Genomic DNA, 25,424 nt, shown 5'->3' on the forward strand with positions numbered 1-25,424 from the left:
ATGATTGGCACAGGAAGTAAGGAGATCTTTGAAGACCATTCACAGTCAAGTATTAATGCGAATGCAACTTTCAGTCTTCTCAACACCATCCGGAATCTTCGCTTCGACAGGCTCTGTTGGTGTAAGCTTGATGTTATGGGTTATTGGTGAGCCATGCCTTGGTGCTTTATGTGCTCTCTGTGTGGGAAGACTAATTCCTGGGGTAGGGGGCATTCTAACATTTGCTGGCTTATCCGTTTTCCTCGAGTTCGGTCTCGCAATCCCTCGTTCTGGCGGCGAGAAAAACTACCTCGAAAGAGTCTATAAACATCCTAAGTACCTGGCTACCTGCGTTCTTGCATCGCAAATGATTCTCCTAGGATTTTCGTCTGGCAATTCTCTCGCATTCGGCCGTTATGTTCTTTTCGCATCTGGCTCCACTGCTCCGGATGGCTGGGCCGCTCGGGGTATAGCTATTGCTTGCGTTACATTCTCTGTTGCCTTGCATTCATTGCTGCCAAAATGGGGAATCCGTTTGGTCAACGTTCTCGGGGTATTCAAAGTTGTGATTCTCCTTTTCATCGTCTTCGCAGGCTTTGCTGCCCTTGCTGGTCATCGTCTCGTTGACAATCCCCACAACTTTGACAATGCCTTCCGCATCGAAGAGGGTGATGGGTACGGAAATGGTGGGGCATACGGCTACGCAACTGCTCTTCTGCGCATTGTTTACAGCTATAAGGGTTGGGAGAATGCCAACTATGTTGTCGGGGAGCTGAAGAACCCACGGCGAACTCTTGCAGTCGCTGCACCCCTGGCGATTGGTGGAGTGACTATCCTATACGTGTTGGCCAACGTTGCTTACTTTGCTGCGATCCCGAAGTCCGATCTAGCCAAGTCGGAAGTCATCGTCGCTGGACTCTTCTTCCGCAATGTGTTTGGTGCGAGCGCTGGTGCTCGTAGCTTGCCAGCTTTTGTTGCCCTGAGCAATCTAGGAAACGTATTGGCCGTCAGCTTTGCCCACGCACGACTGAACCAGGAGTTGGCAAAGGAAGGCCTGCTGCCGTTTAGCAGATTTTGGGCATCTAACAAACCTGCAAATGCTCCGGCAGCCTCAGTAAGGTGATTGTTCTTATAGCACGAGACGTCGTTGCTGACAGTGAACTAGTTGTTCCTTCACTGGATCGTCACCGTGATTGTTTTGGTGGCGCCTCCGGCAGGACCGGCATATAATTTCATTGTAGATCTGTATGTAATTGCTTCCAAGTTTGAAACAAATCCGCTAACAACATGGACAGGTACACATATCCTGGAGCATGGATCAATGCGTTTGTTGCTGCAGGTCTGATTTACCTGCATTACAGCAAATCCGAAACCTGGACATCGCCCTGGCATACCTTCCTGCCAGTAGCGGTTCTCTATCTGTTGGCCAATGTCTTCCTCGCCATTGTACCATTTATTCCACCCAATGGAAATTGGAATGCGGAAGGCTATCCCTATTATGTCTTCCCGGTTGTTGGAGTCGGTGTTCTCATCCTTGGTGCGGTCTATTGGACGTTCTGGACCAAGGTCTTCCCTGCGATCGGCGGCTATAAGATCGTCGCGCAGCGGATCGTGACAGATGATGGAGCAGAAGTAATTCGGTATAAGAAAGTCAGCACCAGAGGGCCTGAGCGAGTCGAGTGAATTCACGAAGGCTCTGGCGGCTAGCACGAGCTTGGGCTAGCCAAGCCGTCCCTTGACACGGCAAGTCGGACGTAGATGGCGCCTAAATCTCGAGGCTCCTAAAGCACATAGATTCATTCAAATTTGAATTGTCTTGGAAAGTGGTATCGTTTGCTGTTAAAATTCAACATGAAAGCCCTTGAGGATTGATTGGCTTAGTCCTCGATGTAAAGAGGGGGACGAAGCCCAGCAACTCGCAACAATAGTCTCCTATCGTTTTCGTCAAAGAGTCTCTCGATCCATTCTTCATCACTTTCCGAATGATGCAGAAGGGTGCTGAAACGCCGCGCTGGCGGATTGATGACCTTGAATTTGGTGGCAGTAGCGGTGAAATACGACATTGCTTGGGTAATTGCGTTTATCCGAGGGTCGGCACTACTAGAGGTCTGTGAAGGAAGAGACATTGCAAGAGTCAAATAACATAGTTGATGAGGAAGCTGTTCTTTCTGGTGAAGCGATACAAGTCCAGATATCGTCAAAGCAGCATCATCCCAATCCAGTTCATGTTCTTGTGGATAAGCCCATGCCCAGTCGCAGATGATTTCTAAGCTCCTGAGGGATGAGGGAAAATGACTCAGAGAGTCCTCCACATGTTGTGGTGTCAGAAAGTCAGGACGACCGTAAATGGAGCGAAAGTCGAGTGACAAGTGTCGGAGATTGACGAGCTTTGGTACACAGTTCAGTTTTCGAGAAGCAGAATTCTAAAGCATAAATGTGGATATTCAAGTAAACTCCTATAATAGTTACTAGTAGGTAACTTAGCAATCATGCTGTCCCTGCAATGACAGCACTAGTTTATTCTTCCGTAGCATATAGGGGTGCCTGCATATGAGCACCCAAGGGCACGGGCACCACCGATGCATCAACAACCATCAGGCCCTCCACGCCTTTCAAGCGAAACTTGCTATCTACCACCTTGCCCATGGAGCACGACCCAGCTGCATGCCACGCTATCCTACCAGTAGTGGCAAGTCTTTTATCTAGCTTCTCGTCACTGTCGTCCAACGACAGAGGCTCGAGATCCCAAGCTTCAGGAACCGACTCACCAGCAATGTACCTGCTCGCACCACTGGCCAAGTTCCATGGCCCTAAGGAGGAACCCAGATTTCAATCATTTTCATAGTATCTCATTCTGAAGAGTTCCAGTCTATTTACTCTTGTATCTGAAAATCAAATGATCTAGATACTGTATCCATCTCTGTTATCATGGATCAATCCAATATCTCGTCTACAGCCACTCGCAATCGACGGGCCATAACCCATCCCATCAGGCCGCTGTTCCGCCTTCAACGCCAGTGGCTGTTCCAACACCTGGAACATCATCGTCAGCCGTAATGGACCATCCTTCACGATCATCTTTCGGCAATCTAACGAAGGCAAAATCCATGATTAGTGCAGCCGCTGCAAGAGCTACACCAAAATACAATGCTGCGCGATAGCCAGGCAGTTCATCCTTACTATCCTTGACAATCTCAGTCTCGATGGTTCCGGCGAAACCCAGGCCCAAACTAACTCCATATAGGTTCAGAGTGCCAATGAGACTGCCTGCAACACCTTGTTCACGGCGCCCCACGCTGTTGCTGGCAATCACCTGAGCCGCCACGAACACGAAGTCGGGACAAACACTGCCAAGGAGAATGGCGGGGAACATTTGCGCCCAGTAGGTCTGCTGCTCGGGCATTGTTGCGAGGAGCAAGTTCGAAACGAGTGCAACTGCAACCCCGATGGCCAGAATGTACTGCGCATCCAGGCGTGGGATCAGCCAAGCAGCAAGACCCACTGCCGCCACAGCGCCGAGTGCAAATGGAATCCAGCCGATAGCAAGCTGTATCACTGTCCAGTCCCTGATCAACTGTTGCCAAGCGACCATGTACCAGTTGGAGATGCCGAATGACATATATGTCAGGAGCACCACAAAGACTAGAGCGGTGAAGGTTGGAGCGTTGAAGATCTTGAGCGGCATGACAGGCTCTTTTGCAAACTTCTTCTCCCATACCAGAAAAAGCCCGAATAATACGACGGAGAGTATTACGATGGCGATCTCGTAGGGAGTCTTCCACCCGACGGAAGGTGCTTGACTACAAGTCAAGTTGTGAGCGAGATTGGAGTCGAGCCAGGACTTGAAATTTTTTTTTTGAAACTCACTTCCATGCAAAGTTGAAGAGCAGGAGACTGCTCAATCCAAGGGCAGCCCCCATGTAGTCGATCTTACCACCCTTATCAACAGGCTGCTCCTTTGGGAAGGCGAAGAACAGCCCGCCGAAAACAACAGCCCCGAGAAGTGCTCTGGTGCATGTCAGACAGTTGTCATCAGTCGACTTATCAAACACAAAGGAACCACCTACATGAAAATGAACAGCCATTTCCAATCTGTTAGTTCGACGAATATGCCAGCAAGTATGGCTCCGCACCATCCTCCAATGGGCGGAGACGCTGCGAAGAATGCCATGGTAACATTTCTGGCGCGACCAGGTGGTACCATGATCATCAGCATTGCAACAGCATTAGGCATGAGAAGCCCGCCTCCAATGCCAGTGAGAGCGCGTGCCGAGACAAACGACTCGTATGTTGAGCAGAATGCGTTGATCAGCGAGAAGACAACAAGAAAGCCGCCACCGATGAGTAGGATTTTCTGATGACCGTAGACGGCGCCTAGGCGTCCGCTGATGAGAACGAATGCACTTTGCGTAAGCCTGGACAAACAATCAGTACGGTCTATTTTCGAAAGGGTCTCATGATTTATACGGGTAGGATGCGGCCATCCAATTAGCCTGGCCTGGACCGACGTTTCGTCCAAGCAGCTGGCTCAGCTTGAACCCGCCTGCGAAGGTGACAAAGTTGGAAATGAACTACGATGAACGATTAATAGTTATAGGTAGCTTATAATGGGCTCTTTCGATTACCTGAACGAAATTGGCAACAATGAGGAGAAATGTGATCAGAACTCTGGAGGACTTGCTCAAGACATTGGATGGTGCGACATCGAATATTCGACCCCTTTGTGGAGGTAACTCAGACCGTGGTGAGCTAACCGCGGGAGTGAGGACGGTGAGGGGAACTTCGGTAAGTTCGATTGTCGCTGTCTGCGTGGCGGACATGATCGTCTTTAGCTGGATTTAGGATTGGCACTTTCAAATGAAAATGAAGAGACGTAGAGCGGGGGAATCAGTCAATTCGACGATGCATGCGGGTGTCGGGCCTTAAATTTCGCAAGTTGCGGTGCTGAGCTAATCTTCTGCGGAGTCAGGTTGCCGATTTAGAGTCCGGTTAACAGTGCGCTTACGGAGGCAGGCTTGCGGAGATCGACGTCCGTAACAATGGCCCTAATCAGCAGGCAGATGGAGAGGTTTGAGGTAAAGAAACAAAGACTTTGGATTGGACGCGCAACTCACATCGTCACATTCATGGTGAGCTCGAAGTGTTCGCCCCACTGCCTGAACAAAATCACAATCAGCATGCAGGATGCAGTATCACTAGCAGCTATTTACTAGACAACATAAGCTAGCTACTTGGAGGACTTCTGCCATCGGTTGCAGTTCACTGGATTGAATATGAATTGAGAACGTGATGACCATAATGGTCTCAGACGGACATTGTTATAACAGGCCGGTGTTTAGTGACCTGCGATACATCAAGCATGTATCAAGAATAAGCTATGGCTACTGCTAGCGTAGCACATTCGTTGCGTTTATATCAACCAGATAGCCTTTCTAGACGAAACAAAATGAAATGAAACGAGATAAAATGTAATGATGGAGAGCGGACGAGGCAAGCAATGCAAGTCTACCTCGATAATTTATGAAATTATGGCTGATGCACACGGCGCTCAGATCACCACGCCTCTCCGGACAGGGAATCGGAGTGGCCCCACTTCTTTGCCTCCCGACCTACGGTGGGCTCAGACCATTGTGGGGCCGTGATGCAACAGCCCCGAAGGACTTCGGGAAACCTATTTCGGTGATTGCCTCAATCGCCGACAGCACGGCCGACGGTACAAAGCATAAATGAAGCTACAACTTCATCTCAACTTGCAGCCTCCAATGAGCCGGCATCACTTCGTATTCTTTAGAGGTCATCACGAGATCATCAGACCCACACTTGCCTTTCCAGAACAATGACCACAACAAGCAACGAATTTGCACTGCCCCTAGCGGGCAAGACGGCAATCGTCACCGGCGCTTCACGAGGTATTGGTGAGGGAATCGCTTGGGAACTGGCACGTCAAGGAGCAACAGTATGTGATGAGTCTCTGCCACCATATCACTCTACTAATTGACAGTGTCAGGTCGTCTTGGGATATACATCCGAATCAAGCGGTAGCAATATAAAAAGACTCCAAGACAGAATAGCAACACTTCCACATCAGCCTAGGACTCTCTCCGTCAAGGCAAATCTCAGCACCGTGGAAGGCTCGAAAAAGCTCATCGATGAATTGACGCAGTGGACAGATGGCTCCCTCAAATTAGACATCCTCGTGAACAACGCTGGCTTGGAGGTGGTGAAGCCACTGGGGAAGATCTCTGTCGAAGACTATGATGCGGTGTACAACCTCAATGTACGCGGCGCGATACTGTTGACCCAAGCAGTACTGCCATTCCTCAATCCCAACAGCCGGGTCATCAATCTCACTTCTGTTGGTGCGCGGACTGGCTTCAAGGAGCTTAGCCTCTACTGCTCCTCGAAAGCTGCTGTTGAAGGATTAACACGGTGCTGGGCTGCTGAATTAGGTGTCAATGGCACCACTGTGAATGCCGTTGCGCCAGGGCCGGTGCAGAGCGATATGCTGGACAACATCCCGGCAGATATCGTCAAGATGCAGAAGGACAACACCCCAATACAAAACCGACTTGGCACAGTTCAAGAGGTTTCTAATATTGTAGCGTGGCTAGCTAGCCCTAGCAGCTCATGGGTCACCGGTCAGGTCATTTGCGCTAGTGGAGGCTGGGCCATGTATTAGAGCTGAATGGAAAGAACTTTTCACTGCACTATTTCTTCGTATTTATAGCTATTTCGCTTTTGCTGCAAGCACTTCCGTCATTGGCTGTCAGTTCCAGATGTCCGAGAGTCCGAGGTGTCATTCGCAACAGCACCACTATTTGGGCGTCGGACTTTGATTGTCCTTAAAGGTGTCATCAATTGCTATCATACTAATTAGGTAATAATCTAGTCATCAGCTTAGTGATTGATCCATTTGATGGAATCGCCTGAACTTCTAAGTAGAATCTATTGATGTTCTCACCACATGTATCTCCGAGAACATTGTCCTTAAATAGCAAAGCTCTCGAAGTTGTCCTTGGCACTCTGTTCTAGTGTAGTCCATTCAGACTGGCCAACCTTATTCAGGAGAGCAAGCGACTTGTCGCTAGGCAATTCAGTCTGATCCCAGCCGGCATCGGGTAGATCGGCGAACTCCCCCTTCCTTTCCGGGTACGCCTCTTTCAAAATCTCTAGAACCTTTGGAAAACTAAATCTCCCACCGCACCCTAGCACTCGTTCTCGGTCAACATTCTCGTTGGTTAGAATAGCCACATACAGCCTGCCGGCGTCGCGGGCATCAATGAACCATTGTGGTGCGATGTGCTCCATCACATCCAAGTGTTCTTTGGTCAATAGCCACTTGACCATGCCCGCAGTGCTAGCACTCTGGTCCTTTGAGCTGAGAATCGGTCCCAGAACAGTGCTCAGGAGAACTGAATTGAACGTAAATGAGGGCTTCTCTCGAGCAACCCAGCCCCAACATCCCTGTTCCACTTTGACTTTCGTGGCCATAAAGGGAGCAATCCCCTTTTGAGCCGGCTCCAGTTTGGTATCATTCGCTACACCGATAGCTTCCTCGTTATATGTCGACTCTGTCACACTCATAGGTGTGTTCGCTTTGGGAGTCCAAACAGCCCATGATGAACTAGTGAAAACAAAGGCCTTGACCGTGGTTTCCGCCTTTGCAGCGTCGAGTAGATTGAAGAAGCCGTCAAGATCGTCCTTCACTGCGCCTTCGACATCTTGAACCATCAGATTGGCGAGCCCGGCCACAGATACAACTCCCGAAACACCTTTGATTGGTGAGTTCCAGACTCCTTTCAGTGCAAGATCTGGAACCTCAAACAATTTGAACCGACCATCGCCATATTTGGTTGTGAATAGAGCTTCAACCCACGCGCTTTTGCTCTGATTTCGAACTGTGCCACGAACTTGATAGCCTGCAGCTAATACTTGGTCTGCAATGTGACTACCGATAAGGCCATTAACTCCAGTGACGAGAATAGTAGAACCCAAAGGGATCGAGGGGTTGGTCAAGTTGATGATGCTGTTACTCATTGTAGGAGATTGTTTGTGGTCAAATATGAAGGTTATTCTATAGAGCTAGGTGGACAATCAGCAAGATCGCATAGAGGAAACCGTTCCTTTAAATACTTCTTCACCTGAGTGACTCCTTCCATGGTGTTATTTGAATCTTACCCCACTTATAGTGGCATTGATAACTTCGTATACGCTTGCTTGAATGCTACGTAGATGTACCAATGATGACTGGCTGGATCGCATGTTCGGACCATACACCTAGGACCGTATCATTTCAGATCAGCTGTGTCCGAGGTGGCTGATGAATCATTAATTCATCTGCATGCCGATTTTGCCTCTATTCATACAATGAAGCATTTTTTTGAGCGAGAGCAGGATTGCGCATTGTTGCCGGCCACAATTCGGAGACTTTTGCATCGCACTTGCGGCGCCCCTTTTAGCGCGAAGAACTCAATACATAACCAAGCCCGTCATTCTAAAGGTGTTTGGTCTCGAAATTCACCAATCGGCAATGAAAAGACATCCGTGGCGCTCAAATGCGCTGATGATTATGAAATCTCTATTTGAAATGTCGATGCCACAACGAGCGTGAGCTCGCCTTCATGTAGCTTTCTAAGCAAAGTCATGATCCTTCTCAGTCGAGCCGCTATTGCGGCATCACTTTTCTCCCTTCTCAATCGTTTCTCTAATTACGCCATCGCTTCCGTCTTCCGCCTCGAGAACTTGATCAGCGGGCACTATTCCTAGCTTTGCTGCCTCTGCTTGAGTGAATGTGCCATAGGTATCCACTTCGTCATACTCTCCCATTCCGATCACAGGAAACAGTTTGTTCAAGGTGTAAAAGATCACGGAAGACGTGAAGAAGCCTGCAGAACATATGAGCTATGTCTATGCCTGTGATATTGGTGAGTGACCATGATTGACTAACCGATAAGAAATGCCATGTAATATAGCTGATACAATGCCTTTGGGGCGTTTGTCGAGCCATTAGTTGTTACTATCAGCCCGCCGACGGTTGGAGCCCACCCACACAGCCAAGCCGGTATTGCACGCCAATTTATCCCGTGCCAGTACCAATACTGAGTGTTGTGTGTCCGATACAGATGACTTAGCCGGATTTTTCGTCTTCTCAAGAGGTAAAAGTCTGTTGCCATGATGCCCATAATGGGGGACAAGAAGACAGCGAACGAGCTCAGAACAGTGATGAACGTCGTCGCGCGGTTAATCAATTGCCAGGGTTGAACAACCCAAGCTGCGACAAATGTGATAATCGCACCTCGTCTAATGTTGATGTAATGAGGGAAAAGACCTGCCAAGTCTATTCCTCCCGCAACAGCATTACCACATATGTTCTCAAACATTGCGGTCAGAGCAAATCCAAAAGCCAAGAAAAATACGCCGGCTCTTGCCTTTGATGACCCATGACCTTCATCCATCATTACCATCAACAAGTCAGGTGGATTCCAGTAAACTTCGCCATAAATCTTTTGCGCTGCACTAGTGGTGACCAAGCCGACAAAAGAGACAAGGACTCCAGTCACCCAAGCTGACGTGATGGTTCCGGTGACATAATGCTGCCAGCCTCGAGCATATCGAGAGAAGTCAGAACCGTTAGTGATTCCCGCTGCAATACCGCCAATCATTTGATTGATACCGGCCATGATCAACCATGAAGAGTTCTTCCACCCGGTCGGAACTCGCTCGCCAGTGTTCCATAAGGGACCAACCCCTTTAGCGGTCGCAAGTGCCCAAATCATCATTGAAATCATTCCTAGACCGCAATATATTGAGGTAACTTGAAATGGACGCTTGAATTTCTCTGGTGGAATGAACAGAAACGGTGTCGAAAGAACCCAGAATACAATGAAGCCCACAAACTGATAGCCAGTGGTCGGCATACTCGCAGGAAGGAAATTGTGCATTGTGGCGAAGGAGGGCCATATGGCGGTGATGCAGACGGCCACAAGACGGCCTCCGTTCCAGCATTGCACAGCATTCCAGATGAAGTTCAACAGAATGCGTTGGAGTAAGGGGATATAGCTCGCTCGTAAACCCCAGGAGTAGCGATTTTGGATGGTGAATCCGATGTGCCACTCCAGTCCACACCACGCAATGAGAGTCGAGAACATGCAGATGAGAAGTCGGCCCACAGTAATAATCAGCACTATGGCATATAGTGTTAGCAATCCATGGAAGGCGACAATGCAATACACGAGCTTCTACTTTGTAATCCCCCCAAGGGAAAAGAGAGACGCTGGCGACGCTATACCGTAAGAAAATCAAAGTCTACGAGGTGCTCAACTTACTTGCTTGCCCAACAGATAGACCCTGGGCTAAAGTATGTTAGCTCCTTCGCGCTTTGACTAGAGACAGTAGTATACTAACTCAGAAACGTATTAGGAGACTGCCAATTAGATATATTCAGCGACGATAGCGTCCAGAAGCCAAAGTAATGGAACCATCCTGGCACACTGTTAGTCTTGATACCCACGGGTCTAGGTCCACCAATGACGGCTCGCCATGGCCGAGCACTCACCCCAAGTACGGCGTGCCGGCGGCAAAGGGATGAGATCTCGGTTACTCCAAGAATCTGTTTGTTCGTGTTTTGCCTCATCGCCATGGAGTCGCACTTTCTCCTTGATTGTCTTAAGACGCGGCCTCACGCTGGATGTAGCCATATCGTATTAAAGGCGTGGTAATAGGAACGTGATATCAAGCGGACGCGGGGCGGTCAGTCCCGTCAGGGCATGCTTGTATATATAGAGTCCAATCCATCGGGTTGGCAACGCAACACATCTCCCGATGATAAGATACAACACGTAAGATCAATCGATGCGATACGACAATGCAACGGATCCCTACTTGCGTGCTCCAGTTGCCGGGATATTTTTGATAAGAATACCCCCGAGATGGGGTCTTCCCCCACCCTGTGTGTCTTCCCAGAGGGTAGTATTGTTCGCCGATCGAGTTGGCCGATCGCGACCCAATGATAATTAAGCTTTCCCGTTATCTTGCCTAAACTGGAGTCTCCGGCGCCCCCCGATGTCCCTTAGTGCACCCGGCACCTGCAATTCTGCCGAAACACCTCAACGGCCCCGAGACTTTCCCAATTGACCCCTTCCACCTATTCGACGTATATGAAAGCATGTATCATCTTGTTTGACCTCGCTCTTTGTCTCTGCTTTCATAACATATGCAAGAAAAAAGACGTTAGAGACAATATGGGTTCAGCGATTGACATGAAGCGCCTGCGAATTGGTGTTGACGTCGGGGGGACCAATACAGACGGCGTGGTGCTTGATCCAACACGAGCAACAGAGCCGGACAAGGGGATAATTGCTTGGCACAAGGCAAGTACAACTACAAATCCCAGCATAGGAATCAACGATGCCATCACGGAGATGTTTCAAGCCGCCAATATCAGCCCAGAAGCCGTGGCCAGCGTGACCATCGGCACGACGCATTTCGTCAATGCTGTAATAGAGCGCGATGCAGCTCGGCTCTCTCCTGTTGCAGTTATCAGACTATGCGGTCCGTTTAGTAAACATGCACCGCCGTGCGTAGACTGGCCTGAAGATATGCGCGACCTTATTCTAGGCTACTATGCCCTGGTGAAGGGTGGCCTCGAGGTTGATGGCAATCTGATTTCAGACATCAATGAGGCGGAGATCAAGGCCCAGTGCAAGATCATTCGAGAGAAGGGCATCAGGAGTATTGTAGTCAACGGAGTGTTCAGCCCCATTGACACCGTTGAGAAACAAGAGGAGCGGGCAGCTGAGATCATTCAAGCAGAAATACCAGGCTGCGATGTTGTCTGCTCAAAAGAGGTCGCCAACCTCGGATTTTTGGAACGGGAAAATGCCGCGATACTGAATGCATCTATCTTGGCGTTCGCAAAGAAGACCATTCGTTCGTTCCAGGAGCCTATCAAGAAACTTGGTTTGCACTGTCCTGTATTTATCACACAGAATGATGGGACCATTCTCTCGGGCGAGATGGCAGCACGACTACCGATCAGAACTTTCTCTAGCGGCCCAACAAACAGTATGCGCGGGGCTGCTTTCCTTGTCCAAAACCAACTCGATGAGGCAATGATGGTTGTGGATATCGGCGGCACTACAACTGATGTTGGACTTCTTCTTGCGAATGGTTTTCCTCGGCAACAGGCTGCATACAGCGAGCTTGCTGGAGTCCGCATGAACTTTTCTTGCCCGGATATCAAGAGCATTGGTCTTGGAGGTGGCTCTATTATTCGAAAAGGGGAGGATATGACAGTCGGTCCCGATAGTGTAGGCTACAAACTTACGAAAGAAGCCATTGTTTTTGGCGGGGACGTTCTGACGACAACCGACTGCACAGTCTTAGCGGACCCAAGCGTAAAGATAGGGGATCCTAAGCTGGTTAATGGAGCACTAAATGACGATGAGCTTGTGAAGGCAAAGGCCATCATCAAACAAAAGCTTGAGAAAGTCATTGACACCATGAAGACATCTCCTGAGGACCTACCTGTTCTGCTCGTCGGCGGAGGAGCCATAATCGCACCAGATGAGCTTAAAGGAGCGAGCAAGGTTATGAAGCCGCGATGGTCTGAGGTCGCAAATGCAATCGGAGCTGCTATTGCGAGGGTTAGCTCGGTGGTCGATACTGTCAAGTCCACTGAATCAAAGACGACCCAGAAGCTATTAGAAGACATTTCACAGGAAGCTATCGAACGAACAATTGCGGCTGGTGCTTTACCATCGTCAATTAAGATTGTCGAAATAGAGACTTTGCCCTTGCAGTACATTGCAAACAAATCTCGGTTCATTGTACGTGCGGCTGGTGATTTCGACTTCTCTCGCACAGATATGGCTTCGATTCCAGAGGGTAGTGAACTTGAACCGGAAGTCGAGATGAGCCAATATGAGAAATCAACAAGGACGTCTACTAAGAACACTAAAGTCAAAGAAGAGGTGGACATTTTGACTTATAAGCCTACCGTCAAGGACCGAGTCTGGTATGTCAATGAGACAGACTTGGACTGGATCACCACTGGATGTTATATTCTAGGAACTGGAGGAGGAGGGAGTCCGTACTCGCACATGGTGCGGCTCCGAGGAATGCTGCGCACAGGGGCGATAGTTCGAGTCATCAACCCTTACGATTTAAAAGACGACGCACAAATCGGCACGGGGGGAGGAATGGGGTCACCAACGGTGGGGATTGAAAAACTCCAAGGAGATGAGATGCTCGAGGCACAACATGAGCTCTACAAAATCTGTGAGAGAAAAGCGACACACATGATTGCACTTGAGATAGGAGGTGGCAATGGCCTCCAAGGTATGATTCTCGGAAGCCTCCTTGGGTTGGAGATTCCCGACGCCGATTGGATGGGAAGAGCGTATCCAACAAAATGGCAAACGACCCCAGTGGTGTTCAACGAACGGCCAACGATATGGTCGCCAATTGCAATGTGTGATGGTAACGGGAACGTCGTTTTGATGCCCAAAGCGACGTCCGACACGCAGGTGGAGAGGATCCTGAGAGCGGGGCTCAGCCAGATGGGTTCACACACTGGTTGTGCCGAGGCACCAGTGACAGGAGCCGAGACGAAACGATGGGCGGTGGAGCATACAATTTCTCAGGCTTGGCGCATTGGACGTGCGGTAGCAAGAGCAAGAAGATTCAATCGAGTTGACAGCGTAGCCGAGACGATCATCGATGAATGCGGAGGTCCCGATGCTGCCAAGGTTCTGTGGAAAGGCAAAATAGTCGGCGTGGAGAGAACACTCAGAATGGGTCATATCTACGGAGAGTGCATCATAGAGGGAGCAGACGTTGCTGATGCTGGTGATAGCAACAAGTTGCAATCGGCAACTGAACAGCCCAAGTACAAAGGCCTGATCAAGATTCCCTTCAAAAACGAAAATATTGCCGCAATCCGGATACCCGAGACAGGGGAGTCCGGTGAAGCTGGCCAGGAGAGACAGGAGGATGTCCTCGGTATCGTACCGGATTTAATCTCTGTGATCGATGCACAGAACGGCGAGGCTATAGGTACGCCTGAGTATAGGTATGGCCTCTTGGTCATCGTCTTAGGCATTGCTGCGAGCGACCGCTGGACAGGCTCGGAAAGGGGCATTGCAATCGGTGGCCCTGAAGGCTTTGGCATCCATCATTTGAAGTATCAGTCTCTTGGTAGATTCGTCAAGCCCAAGAGCGTCATTGACGAATTTGATACATAATATGAGTTCGCCACCGAGGGTTCGAGAACAGTGTTGTATTAGTCTAGATAGATGATACTGGTCTGTCCCCTTGAGATTCCTTGTAATTCATAGCCATTTTACGACACAATGTATGCTCTTTATTCACAATGCGACTGCAGAAACAAGATATAAACGACAGAACAAGTGGTTTCAACAGGATCAAAAGCACTGGCATTGATAATCAATGACTTGCTGACCGGCAAGAGAAGAGACAAGTCGGAGAGTCGGTATATTAGTGTGATAATATTAGCTGACGGTCATACGGACCCTGACGGACCTTGACTGACCGGTCGGCCGGCAGCGGCCCGGCGCCAGCTGGCATCACCTACACTCTATTTCTACTACGTGGCGTGTAGCCACCACCTGTAGATCTGCAGCCTTTGATACATGTATTACGCCTTCGGTGCGTAAGGGACCAGGCTCCTTACAATTTGACTCCTGGAGGATTCGCACTGCTCGGGCAAGATGTGACAAAATAATGCTCCCATCTCCCAACTTGGAGTACTCTAACCTCAACAAGTACGGTAATCAATCAATAATACACATTGATAATTAAAAGAGACGTTACCAGTACTGGTGTGTTTCTACCAGTAAGTTAACTGGGCGGTTATTCCGTCCGCCGCTTGCTGGGGCACAGCTCAGGGCCAACTCACAGGCAACGCACGCCCTACAAGGTGGGTGTCGCCGATCGCGAACCCGATTGCGCTAGGATCCGGCCCAATTCAGCGGTCTACCACGCTTGCTGTCAGGGCAGTGCCGAGGCACAGCTCTACCAAGCACAATTGTTGGAGGACAGTGGATCTAACTCATGTACTTTGGCAAATGATGTAAGATTCATTATAGAGTCGGTCGGCATCTGCCAAAGCCGACCTTCTCGTTCTCGCTTTCGTTCTAGCGACGGGAAGCGGGTAGCTAGGTTAGTGCGCAGCAGCCAGGAAACTGCAGGGTTGGTGCAGTGGACAGCCCTTGAGAGGTTAGCGGGTCTATGCCAATGCCAACTGGAGATTTGAAGTATATATTCAGCGTAAAGCGATGACCGCAGAAGAATAGAAAGGAGCGTAATCTAGCCCTCAGGAGATTTCCTGCCATTGTAAGCAATCAAGCGAAGAGTCACCTGCTCTATCTCCAGCAATGACGGCAGAAATTCCTGGCCCTCGAGGCTATCCATTCATCGGGAACTTGCTTGACCTCCAAGACCCAGAGGGAGTACCATTACATGCCGCGGAACGACTTATTGATATTTACGGCCCGATCGTCAAGTTCACAATTGCCGGCAACCAAGCCATCATTGTTGGTGGCTTTGAACTATTTGATGAACTCTGTGACGAAACACGGTTTTATAAGCTGCTTGGTGGCAAGCTTGCAGAAGCCTCTAAGTCTGCTCAAGCGCGAGGACTCTTCACTGCAAGCACGGAGAAGGATGAAGATTGGGGCCAAGCACATCGTATCTTAATGCCTGCGTTCGGGCCATTGGCTATGGAAGAGATGTTCAATGGTAAGTGACAGTATTCAATTCACCTCAGCCATTACCCCTTTGAGCTTGATCGCCCAAATGTTTCAGCGCTAAATCATTGTAGAGATGCATGATATTGCAACCCAAATGGTTCTCAAATGGGCACGCCAAGGATCAGAGCACCGGATTTCCGTGAGCAATGACTTCTCTCGTCTGACTCTAGACACAATCGCCTTGTGTGCCATGGACTACCGCTTCAACTCATTCTACCAAGAGGGAATGCATCCTTTTGTGGTGGCAATGAACAATGTTCTACATGATCGCAGCAGTTCAGACCAGCTAGGCGGCATGCTGAAGAGACTTATGCCTTCCTACATCGAACAAGTTAGAAAGGATGTTGAGTTTCAGAGACAGGTGTCGAGAGACCTTGTACAGTATCGTCGAGACCACCCTACAGAGAAAAAAGACCTTCTTAATGCCATGATATATGGGAAGGACCCAAAGACTGGTGGTACCATGAGAGATGAGCTTATAGCAGCCAATAGTGAGCACATTCTTTTGTTTTGTTTATTACAAACATTCTGCAACCCCAAGCCTGAGCTGAGCCAAGAGGTAGCTGACCACAAGTTCTGTAGTGCAAACTTTCCTCGTCGCTGGTGAGCTTTTCAATACGCTGGGAAACTACAATAACTGAACTTCGCTGTAGGACATGAAACAACGTCAGGTCTATTGTCATTTGCCTTTGTGCAGTTGCTGAAGAATCCGTCAACATATTTCAAAGCTCAACAGGAAGTCGATCGTGTAATAGGAAACGAGCGTGTTCTGCCAAAACACTTGAACCAGCTCAAATACGTTAACGCCGTTCTTCGGGAAACACTCAGGTTGACACCAACCGCACCAGGTTTTGGCCGAGCCGTTCGTCCCGAGAATAAAGAAGAGACACCCACGATAGGAAATGGAAGGTATGCCATCCCCCGCGAGAAAAGCATACTCTGTCTTGTCGGCAAGATCCAGAGAGATCCCAAAGTGTGGGGCGATGATGCCGCAGAGTTCAGACCGGAGCGAATGTTGGACGATGATTTTGAGAAGCTTCCAAAGAATGCATGGAAGCCATTCGGGACCGGAATAAGAGCTTGTATTGGAAGAGCATTTGCATGGCAGGAAGCACTTCTTGCAATAGCTCTCATCCTCCAAAATTTTGACCTTCGTCTAGATGACCCGGGTTACGAACTGAAGGTGGTCCAAACTTTGACAATAAAGCCTAAAGATTTCTACATGCGTGCATCACTTCGGCAAGGAATAACGGCGACATCTCTACAACACCGACTTCAAGCATCGGATCCCCCATCAAATTTGAGCAGGCAAGAAAAGCATAACGAGAAGACGAATGGAAAATCCGAATCATCGCTGCTTGTACTGTATGGCTCAAATACCGGCACCTGTCAAGCCCTTGCGCAGAAACTTTCGGCCCAGGCGTTACAGCGGGGCCTCACAGCTGAAGTGAAAGACATGGACTCAGTTGGCGGCAGATTGCCCAATCGCACGCCTATCATCATTATCACATCGTCTTATGAGGGACTGGCTCCCGATAATGCTGCACGCTTTGTTGCGTGGCTGGAGAGCTTGAATGATGTTGGCTCTTTCTCCGGTGTCCGCTACGCAGTGTTTGGATGTGGTCACAGCGACTGGGTTTCGACATACCAAAAGATTCCGACCATTGTCGATGACCTATTAGCAAAGGCAGGCGGAACAAGGGTCGCCGAGAGAGGTGCATCAGACGTCAGCAAAAGGGATGTGTTCGGAGACTTTGACTTGTGGATTGAGCAGGAACTATGGCCGGGATTGACTGATCATATAGATGGCGAGCGTGCTAATCTCTTGACATCGACAGAAGCGGTAACCTCAGTAGAGCTCCAGTTCTCTTCCGAGGAGCGAGCAAATCGCCTCCAACAAAATGTGCAATGGGCAAACGTGCTAGATGCAAGAGTGTTAACAGCGGAAGGACAGCCAGAGAAGCGGCATCTAGAAGTGGAGTTGCCATCAGGGATGAGCTACTCTGCTGGTGATTGTAAGTGCAATCTTCTCGTTCAGATTCAATGCTAAGATGGCGCCTTAGACTTGGCTGTACTTCCGCTGAACCCGGAAGAAAGTGTGCGGAGGGTAATGAAGTATTTTCAACTTCATAGCGACATTGTCGTTACACTTACCAAGGCCGGTTCTACTACCCTCCCAGTAGATACACCGATGAGAGTGTCCGATTTGTTGACGGGTTATGTTGAGCTGTCCATGCCCGCAACGCGTAAAGACCTGGGTGTCCTTGCGGGAATGGCAACAATCGAGGTTGAACAAGACTCGCTGAGAACTCTGGCGAAGCCTGACTTTTTCGAGACCGAAATCCTCGATAAACGCGTTTCGACATTGGATTTACTTGAGAAGTACTCGAGCATTGAAATAACCTTCGCAAACTTCCTTACACTCCTCCCGCAGATGCGGACGAGACACTACTCCATCTCGTCTTCTCCGCTCGCCAGTCCAACTTCCTGTACACTCACATATACGGTTATTGACGAGCCCTCATGGTCCATGGATGGCAGACGATTCATGGGTGTAACTGGGTCCTACATGCGAAGTTTAAAGATCGGGGATCAGGTACCAGTCAGCGTACGGTCGACGAACAAATATTTCCGACTACCCATTGATCAAGAAAAGACACCAATTGTGATGATATGTGCCGGCTCTGGCATTGCTCCATTCAGGGCATTTATCCAGGAGCGTGCAACGCTGACCAAAGAGGGCAGGCGGAAGCTCGCTCCGGCTATCCTGTTCATAGGCTGTCGAAATCCAGAGGTTGATCGGCTGTACGGCGATGAGATCGATGAATGGGCAGGATCCGGGGTATTGGATGTACGCTACGCATTTAGTCAATCTCCTGAAAAGAGTGAAGGGTGCAGATACGTGCAGGATCGGATGATGAAGGATAAAGAAGTCGTTTCGACATTTTGGGACGCTGGGGCCAAGTTTTACGTTTGTGGTGCTAAGCAACTGGCTTCGGGCGTTGGAAAAGTTGCGAGAAAAATGATCAGAGAAGGGGCGCTGGCGAGAGGGAAACCCATCAGCGAGGAAGAGATGGATGCTTTCGTTGTAGGAATGAGGAACGAAAGATTTGTAACCGATATCTTCTAGATAGAGCATCCGAGCGGCCATTAATTCAGGGGCTCTAAGGGCAAGGGTTTCATGATCAATGACCATGAGACTCGTAATAAACCGCGAGCCCACTAGTATAGCCTGGTTATATCAGCCCAATTCTCAACATAATAACGCTTTGAGACTGGTATTACGCGCTCCTTAAGTCCAGTCAATCATTAGACGACTGTGCCTAGAGCATCTAGACTCGGCAATGAGCAAGGCTGTCCAGGTCGTTCCCCCCCTTTGCGCGTGGAGCTTACACTCATTCGGGGCAGGCGATGAGGATACGCTATCTCGAGCGTCTCATATCCCAAGTTGAATATCATTTTCGAGTTACCCTTTTCTACCATCCGGACACATCAGATCCTCCCCCGCAACCCTTGACAAGCCCCAGAACCGATGAGGCACGATATGAGGGGTGCTGCGGGAACTCCGGGGCCCCGAAGAAGGGGTGATTTTGCCACAGACCTCCCCGGTGTACACTCAGGGGCAGCACGTGGTGTACGGTCTACTATTGTATATCAAATCGAACCATAAGTCAAGGATAGCTCGAATAGCCGAAAGGGGGAACCCGATGGTCACGCGAGTGGTCACGAGTAGGAGGCGAAGCACGGACTTGAATCCGGGTGGCGCTCGTCAATGTTAATGGCACTTCACTTCTTCGTGCAGAGTTTTGTAACGTTGACTAGCATTAGTCGGCGTGGCCGCGGCGTGGTCGCTGGAGATCGACACACGAGTTTTCCAGATCGTCCCCTTTTGCCGAGGAGACGCTCCAATGAAGTGGTCTAAACATGACGTAGAACCGCCCACTAAGTACCCGTCGCGCTCTAAATTCTGACGCCGCCCCAAAAACTCAGCATTCTCCGCAATTGATGCCGTTGGCTTCGGGAGACGTTGCGGCAAGAGACGACATGATAAGAAAGTCCAATCCTCCTGTTTCCCACGTAGATGGCTTGACTGGCTCGGGCCTGAGACAGACGGGCGGAGCAGCTGAAGTTGGACGTGCAAAACCCTCCCTCGGCGTACTCCGCAATCTCCGACTGCACGCGGTGAGGCGAGTGCCCCAAATCCCCGCGATGGTCCGTGGTGCTCTGCAGGTTGCCGCCGAGTCATCCCCGGCTTGTCATCCCGTACTTTAGAATCTGCCCCGGAATCGCTGTCACCACTCTCCCCGCTCCTCTGCTCGGCTTTCTGAATAGTCAAAACTGAACATGTAATCGAGAAGATGACACTTCATGACGTCAACTTTGCTGTATCTTGCGGCATGCCAACTGCTGGGTACGCACTGCCTGCCTTGACGCTTGTAGAAGACATACAAATCCTCCACTTCCATAATCGAAACCCCCGTGCCATGTTTTGTGATCTTATCGTGAAACTCCAGCGGTGAAGCAGCCTGCCCCCGTACTAAGCACCGATATACCCGCTCCAAGACCAGATTTCCGGGTCTTGAGACTCCATCACCATCCACAAACCCCACCCTTTTCGGTCCAACTCTGCAGTTTGGCGATACTTGGGCGAGGGTCATCTCCACACTGTGACGTAGATCTCCACATTTCCAGATTCTCAAGGCGGACAACAGCCAGCTTAGTCACCCGCGGCTTGCCTAAAGGGGTAATCCGGAGGCTCCTGAAGTATTGTTACTACTTGTTTGCCTCTCAGCAGTGTCGAAACACCAATACATATAAGAAGTGGCTGTTCCGCATGAAGATCTTCGCGGTTCGCGTAGTGCAGTTTGTATCGTGTCGTGATTGTTGATTTTCCAAGGCTAGTTGTGATATAAATCGCGGACTCATCGCATGATACATCGTACAGGTGTTCCCGAACAAACTGGAAATGAAGAAGTTTTTCGGCCTCAGAGGCCACGCCCTTAATTGGGCGGTGGGCATTATTGCTGGCTGTGACTTCCTTCTATTTGGTTATGGTCAGTCTCTCGCTATGTTTTGATCGAACTGGGTTGCTGATTAGTCTCTAGACCAGGGTGTTATGGGTGGCATTTTGACTCTTCCCATCTTCCTCGAATATTTCCCAGAAATCAACCCTGATGCCGATGGCATTTCTCCAGCCGAGTCTTCACAACGTTCGACTAATCAAGGTGAGAGCGATCGACTTGCCTGTCATGATCGTGCACGGATGAGATTGCTAAGTATTATCAAGGAATCTCCGTTGCCTCTTACAACTTGGGCTGCTTCATTGGCGCCATCATCACTATTTTCATTAGCAACCCATTGGGACGAAAGAGAATGATCATGCTTGGGACTACCATTATGATAGTTGGAGCGATCCTGCAAGCAAGTGCGACAACTCTGCCGCACTTCATCGTTGGCCGTATTATCACTGGGCTGGGCAACGGCGGCAACACCTCCACAGTGCCAACATGGCAGTCAGAAACATCAAGCGCGCATAAGCGAGGCAAGCTGGTCATGATTGAAGGCGCGCTCATTACTTGCGGCATCATGATTAGCTACTGGGTCGACCTCGGTTTGTCCTTTGCACCTGGTTCCGTTGCTTGGCGCTTCCCCTTGGCTTTCCAGATCGTCTTCTGCATCTTCATTCTGGCTTTGATTTGGGGGTTACCCGAGTCCCCTAGATGGCTCATTTTGAAGAAGCGTGATGAGGAAGCAAAGGAGGTTCTTGCTGCTCTTGCGGATACTGACATCACCGATAAATATGTGGAGAATGAGTACTCTGAGATCAAGGACACCGTGATCGAAATGTCCAAGGGACGCTTCTCAGATCTCTTCACCATGGATAAGGACAGAAATCTCCATCGCACCATCCTGGCATATACCAATCAGGTAAGATAACCATCTTGACGGTATTGATCTGCTGAGCTTACACAAAACGCAGATGTTCCAGCAAATCAGTGGTATCAATCTCATCACATATTACGCCGCAGTGATCTACAAGGGTCTCGGCATGAGTGACTTTCTCTCACGCTTGCTAGCCGCCCTCAACGGAACAGAGTATTTCATTGCATCTTGGCCGGCTGTCTTCCTTGTTGAGCGCGTTGGTCGACGAAACCTGATGCTGTTCGGCGCGGTTGGACAGGCTGTCACCATGGCCATCCTTGCTGGAGTCAACTCCCGCAGCGAGACCGGCAACCAAATCGCCGGTGTCGTCTTTCTCTTTGTCTTTAATACCTTCTTTGCCGTCGGATGGCTAGGCATGACTTGGTTGTACCCCGCCGAGATCGTGCCTTTGCGTATCCGTGCCCCGGCTAATGCGCTGTCCACCAGCGGAAACTGGGTAAGACCACGAATGTCCACACACAAAAGAAGTGCTAATTCAAACATTTAAAGATCTTCAACTTCCTTGTGGTGATGATCACGCCGATTGCGTTCAACAACATCAAATATCAGACGTATATCATCTTTGCGGTGATCAACGCCTTTATGGTGCCCTGCGTGTACTTCTTTTACCCCGAGACCGCGTATAGATCTCTCGAGGAAATGGACAGCATCTTTCACAAGGTCCGCGGCTGGAAGGGCGTATTCACTGTGGTGCACCAGGCCAAGATTGAGCCGCGCAGATATGGCAAGAATGGCGAGCTGCTGATCGACTATAATGAGACGGAGGAGCATCGAGGACACGTTCATCCGAACGACAGCGATAACGAGAAGCAGCGCGATAAAGCGAGGTTCAGCCATGCAGAGGGCATGGACGGCGTCTCATCGCCGAGTGGAAGTGCCTCCAGTCCGGGTGGTGGACTCTGGACGCATGATGAGGAGAACGGGAGGCCGCAGAAGTGAAGGATGACTGGTAGACCGACAGGTCAAGGAGATAGGAGGAAAAGAAAGCCACTCACAGAGAACTCTCACCTAACGAGTTCGGTCTATTGAAAACGCATCGCCTCTGCAGCGAAAAAAAGGATACCAATATCAGCTTCTTCTGCGTCTCCTGTAGTACGTGTCGGGACCTCTCCGTCACGGGTGCTTCAGCTTATACTGCCCAAGAAAAATGACTTACCAGTGTCAAGTGCGCATTGTATTATAAGTCGGCGAACGCCGTGTGTCTTGCTTTGTATCTTGTGTTGCCCTGCTCCACAATGGCAGATCGGCGCTTCCTGCTCTTCGGCGCCGACATCTGACGCGGCAAATCCTAGGTTTCGCGTTCGGGGCCCAATGAACGTGCAATACGATCCCGAGCGCGAATTGCAGGATGAATTAAGCATCCTTCAGCCACGCCAAATTTCGGCTAGCCCTGGTTAGTGCCCGGCACTGACCGTGCTAGAATGCTTCTCGTTCCTCATGTCTAACAGCCGTGTCTGCCCTATTGGTCCTCTGAGTTCACTCTCCATTAGGTGCCTGTCGCTGGAATCAGAAGGATTCACTATGCAAGATCTAACGTCGACGATCTCCCATGCTTTAAGCTCAGACAACGGGTCGTCAGGCATGTGTAATAACGCTTTTCATTTGGCAGCTGCCGCTAGGGGGAGTACTCCGTGACTCTTTATTACTTGGCGTTGGCCCTCACTGCTATTCCCGTCCCTTAGATTTGTGGCTTAAATCCTTCGTTTTCGTTCTCGTTAAGAGATCTGCTGCAGAGCTTCCCATCTGTTGTACCACATCAACCCTCACTTCTAGGAACTCCGCCTCAACCTACAAGGCAGTGCTACGGGCTATCAATTGCAAGCAAACGTATATATGTCGACACATTCTCAGCTCGCAACACTATAGTTACTTCATTATCAACAAGACCAAGCAGTGGTAAATCTGTTTTTCAGATCTTGTCAAGAATACGAAGCGAGTAACCTTTCAACAGTAATTCTTTTACGATGGGAATCTTCAAAAATAAATCGTCAAACCACACCTGTCCCATGCCCCGTCCGTTGACTGAAGGTAAGACATCTAAGCTGCATCACTAGTTACGGCACAGTACTTCGCTTTGAAGAGACTTGTTTCGCTAACTCGACTTCCCTTGATAGAACGGACGGAACCATTGGCAGGGGGCTTGACCTTCCACGAGCTAAACATGGCAATCTCTGGCGCTTGTGCCGGATTTGCATGTCTATCCATCCTCATTCTCATGTGCAGGCACGCCATGCGATTCAGCAAGCCTAGCGAGCAACTCAAGTTAGTACCTTGAGCGCATAGGTGCCGGAAGCTTCCTCCCGTCGACGATAGCTAACGCCCTAGTAGGATCATGCGGATTTCTTCTCTCATCCCAATGTATTCGTTCTTTGCATTCATCTCTATCGTCGCCCCAGTCGCATACGCATACATCGCCCCTTGGATAGACGTCGTCCAAGCCATCGCGCTTGGTGACTTCTTCTTACTTATGCTTGAGTTCATTGCGCCCAACGAGACCAGGCGTGACATGTTCTTCTCAGCGTTGGTAATCAAGCAGAAGAAAGCAGGCAAAGAGACCGTTGATGGCATGACTTGGTACAGGGTGAGCTCACGGAACACATATCACGATACTGTACCAGGATGTTGTTACTAACAAAGAATATAGAAACAATGGATCTGCATCTTCCAATACGTTGTAGTATCTGTTTTCGTTGCCATCGTCACTTGCATTACTGAAGGAGCCAACGTATACTGCTTGACAAGTAGCAAGCCCTATTTTGCGCACCTCTGGGTAAGGGATCAACTTGTTCACCCCCAATTAATTTTCACCATTCACTGACTGTCTGTTGTAGTTGAATATTATTCATACCCTTTCGCTTGTCGTGGCGGTCCTGTCGGTACTCCGGTTCTACATGAATCTCAAGACCGAACTCGCCGGACATAAACCACTAGCGAAGCTCCCTTGCATTCAAGTTGCTCGTCGGCTTGACGTTTTTGCTTAAGGTATACTTCTGATTCATCAAAGCTCTGCTGTTCAGTGACTGACAAATCCGGTGAAGATTATATTCTGGATTCTCGAGGGGGTTGATCCATCACCGCTTGACCCCAGTGCCACACTCAACTATGCCGATGTTAATGTTGGCATTCCACTCAGTAAGCAGCCTTGAGTGAATTGTTTTTCTTGTTTCAAGCTTTCTACTTTTCCTCGTCACCGTCCGGGCTTCCATGCAGACAGTGTTATCTTGCTCTTTCACCTTGCCGACGAATCAAGCACTAACTCTCGGTTACAGTGGTTCTCTGCCTCGAGATGGTTCCCTTCAGCATCTTCTTCCATTACGCTTACGATGTTAAACCGTATCTGCTTCGCTCCCAAGACGCTGAAGCGCAGGCAGTGACCGCAAAGACTTCCAGTTTTTACCAAGGCGGCATACTGGGCATTCGAGCGTGGTTGGCGTTTCTGAACCCAGCCGAAATTATCCAGGCAGTCATGTTTGCATTCAGTATGTACACAGAGAGCCGCCGAAGCGGAAGCGGAACGAGACCATCATACGAGCAAAGGGAACTGGTGCCAGTCCCATACCCTCAGCAGACTGGAGCCGGCGGACAAATGGTAGCGGAAAATGATAGCAGATGGGAGGAGACTCCTTTTTCACAGCCGTATGAAAGTCCACGACATGAAAGGCACCACAGACACGAAAGACATCAGAGAAATGACAGGTACTAATGTAGAGATGCTGGGTGCGGTATAGCTGT

The 25,424-nt window shown here is 49.6% G+C and overlaps 6 protein-coding genes across 6 annotated transcripts; 4 read left to right on the plus strand and 2 right to left on the minus strand.

Annotated features, from left to right (window-relative positions):
* Window positions 1-1,662, plus strand: UCRPA7_2326 (putative high-affinity methionine permease protein; the record flags this gene model as incomplete). Its single annotated transcript, XM_007914902.1, has 4 exons — window positions 1-121; window positions 207-1,093; window positions 1,145-1,224; window positions 1,275-1,662. 4 exons carry the CDS (start codon window positions 1-3, stop codon window positions 1,660-1,662), a joined length of 1,476 nt encoding a protein of 491 aa, XP_007913093.1.
* A 1,306-nt stretch (window positions 1,663-2,968) lies between these two features.
* Window positions 2,969-5,107, minus strand: UCRPA7_2327 (putative efflux pump antibiotic resistance protein; the record flags this gene model as incomplete). The annotated part of the gene is made up of 6 exons (XM_007914899.1): window positions 2,969-3,779; window positions 3,847-3,987; window positions 4,047-4,394; window positions 4,447-4,550; window positions 4,985-5,024; window positions 5,094-5,107. 6 exons carry the CDS (start codon window positions 5,105-5,107, stop codon window positions 2,969-2,971), a joined length of 1,458 nt encoding a protein of 485 aa, XP_007913090.1.
* A 708-nt stretch (window positions 5,108-5,815) lies between these two features.
* UCRPA7_2328 (putative 3-ketoacyl-acyl carrier protein reductase protein) lies at window positions 5,816-6,658 on the plus strand (the record flags this gene model as incomplete). The annotated part of the gene is made up of 2 exons (XM_007914901.1): window positions 5,816-5,935; window positions 5,987-6,658. 2 exons carry the CDS (start codon window positions 5,816-5,818, stop codon window positions 6,656-6,658), a joined length of 792 nt encoding a protein of 263 aa, XP_007913092.1.
* A 308-nt stretch (window positions 6,659-6,966) lies between these two features.
* Window positions 6,967-8,016, minus strand: UCRPA7_2329 (putative nad-p-binding protein; the record flags this gene model as incomplete). The annotated part of the gene is made up of 1 exon (XM_007914905.1): window positions 6,967-8,016. The coding sequence occupies one exon, from the start codon at window positions 8,014-8,016 to the stop codon at window positions 6,967-6,969; it is 1,050 nt and encodes a 349-aa protein (XP_007913096.1).
* A 3,560-nt stretch (window positions 8,017-11,576) lies between these two features.
* UCRPA7_2330 (putative hydantoinase protein) lies at window positions 11,577-14,222 on the plus strand (the record flags this gene model as incomplete). The annotated part of the gene is made up of 1 exon (XM_007914900.1): window positions 11,577-14,222. The coding sequence occupies one exon, from the start codon at window positions 11,577-11,579 to the stop codon at window positions 14,220-14,222; it is 2,646 nt and encodes an 881-aa protein (XP_007913091.1).
* A 6,493-nt stretch (window positions 14,223-20,715) lies between these two features.
* Window positions 20,716-22,631, plus strand: UCRPA7_2331 (putative sugar transporter stl1 protein; the record flags this gene model as incomplete). The annotated part of the gene is made up of 5 exons (XM_007914904.1): window positions 20,716-20,803; window positions 20,855-20,974; window positions 21,037-21,677; window positions 21,730-22,128; window positions 22,182-22,631. 5 exons carry the CDS (start codon window positions 20,716-20,718, stop codon window positions 22,629-22,631), a joined length of 1,698 nt encoding a protein of 565 aa, XP_007913095.1.
* Between the last annotated feature and the right edge of the window lie 2,793 nt (window positions 22,632-25,424).

This window comes from Phaeoacremonium minimum, assembly GCF_000392275.1.
Source record: "Phaeoacremonium minimum UCRPA7 unplaced genomic scaffold PA7_03_scaffold_157, whole genome shotgun sequence".
Classification (NCBI taxonomy): domain Eukaryota; kingdom Fungi; phylum Ascomycota; class Sordariomycetes; order Togniniales; family Togniniaceae; genus Phaeoacremonium; species Phaeoacremonium minimum.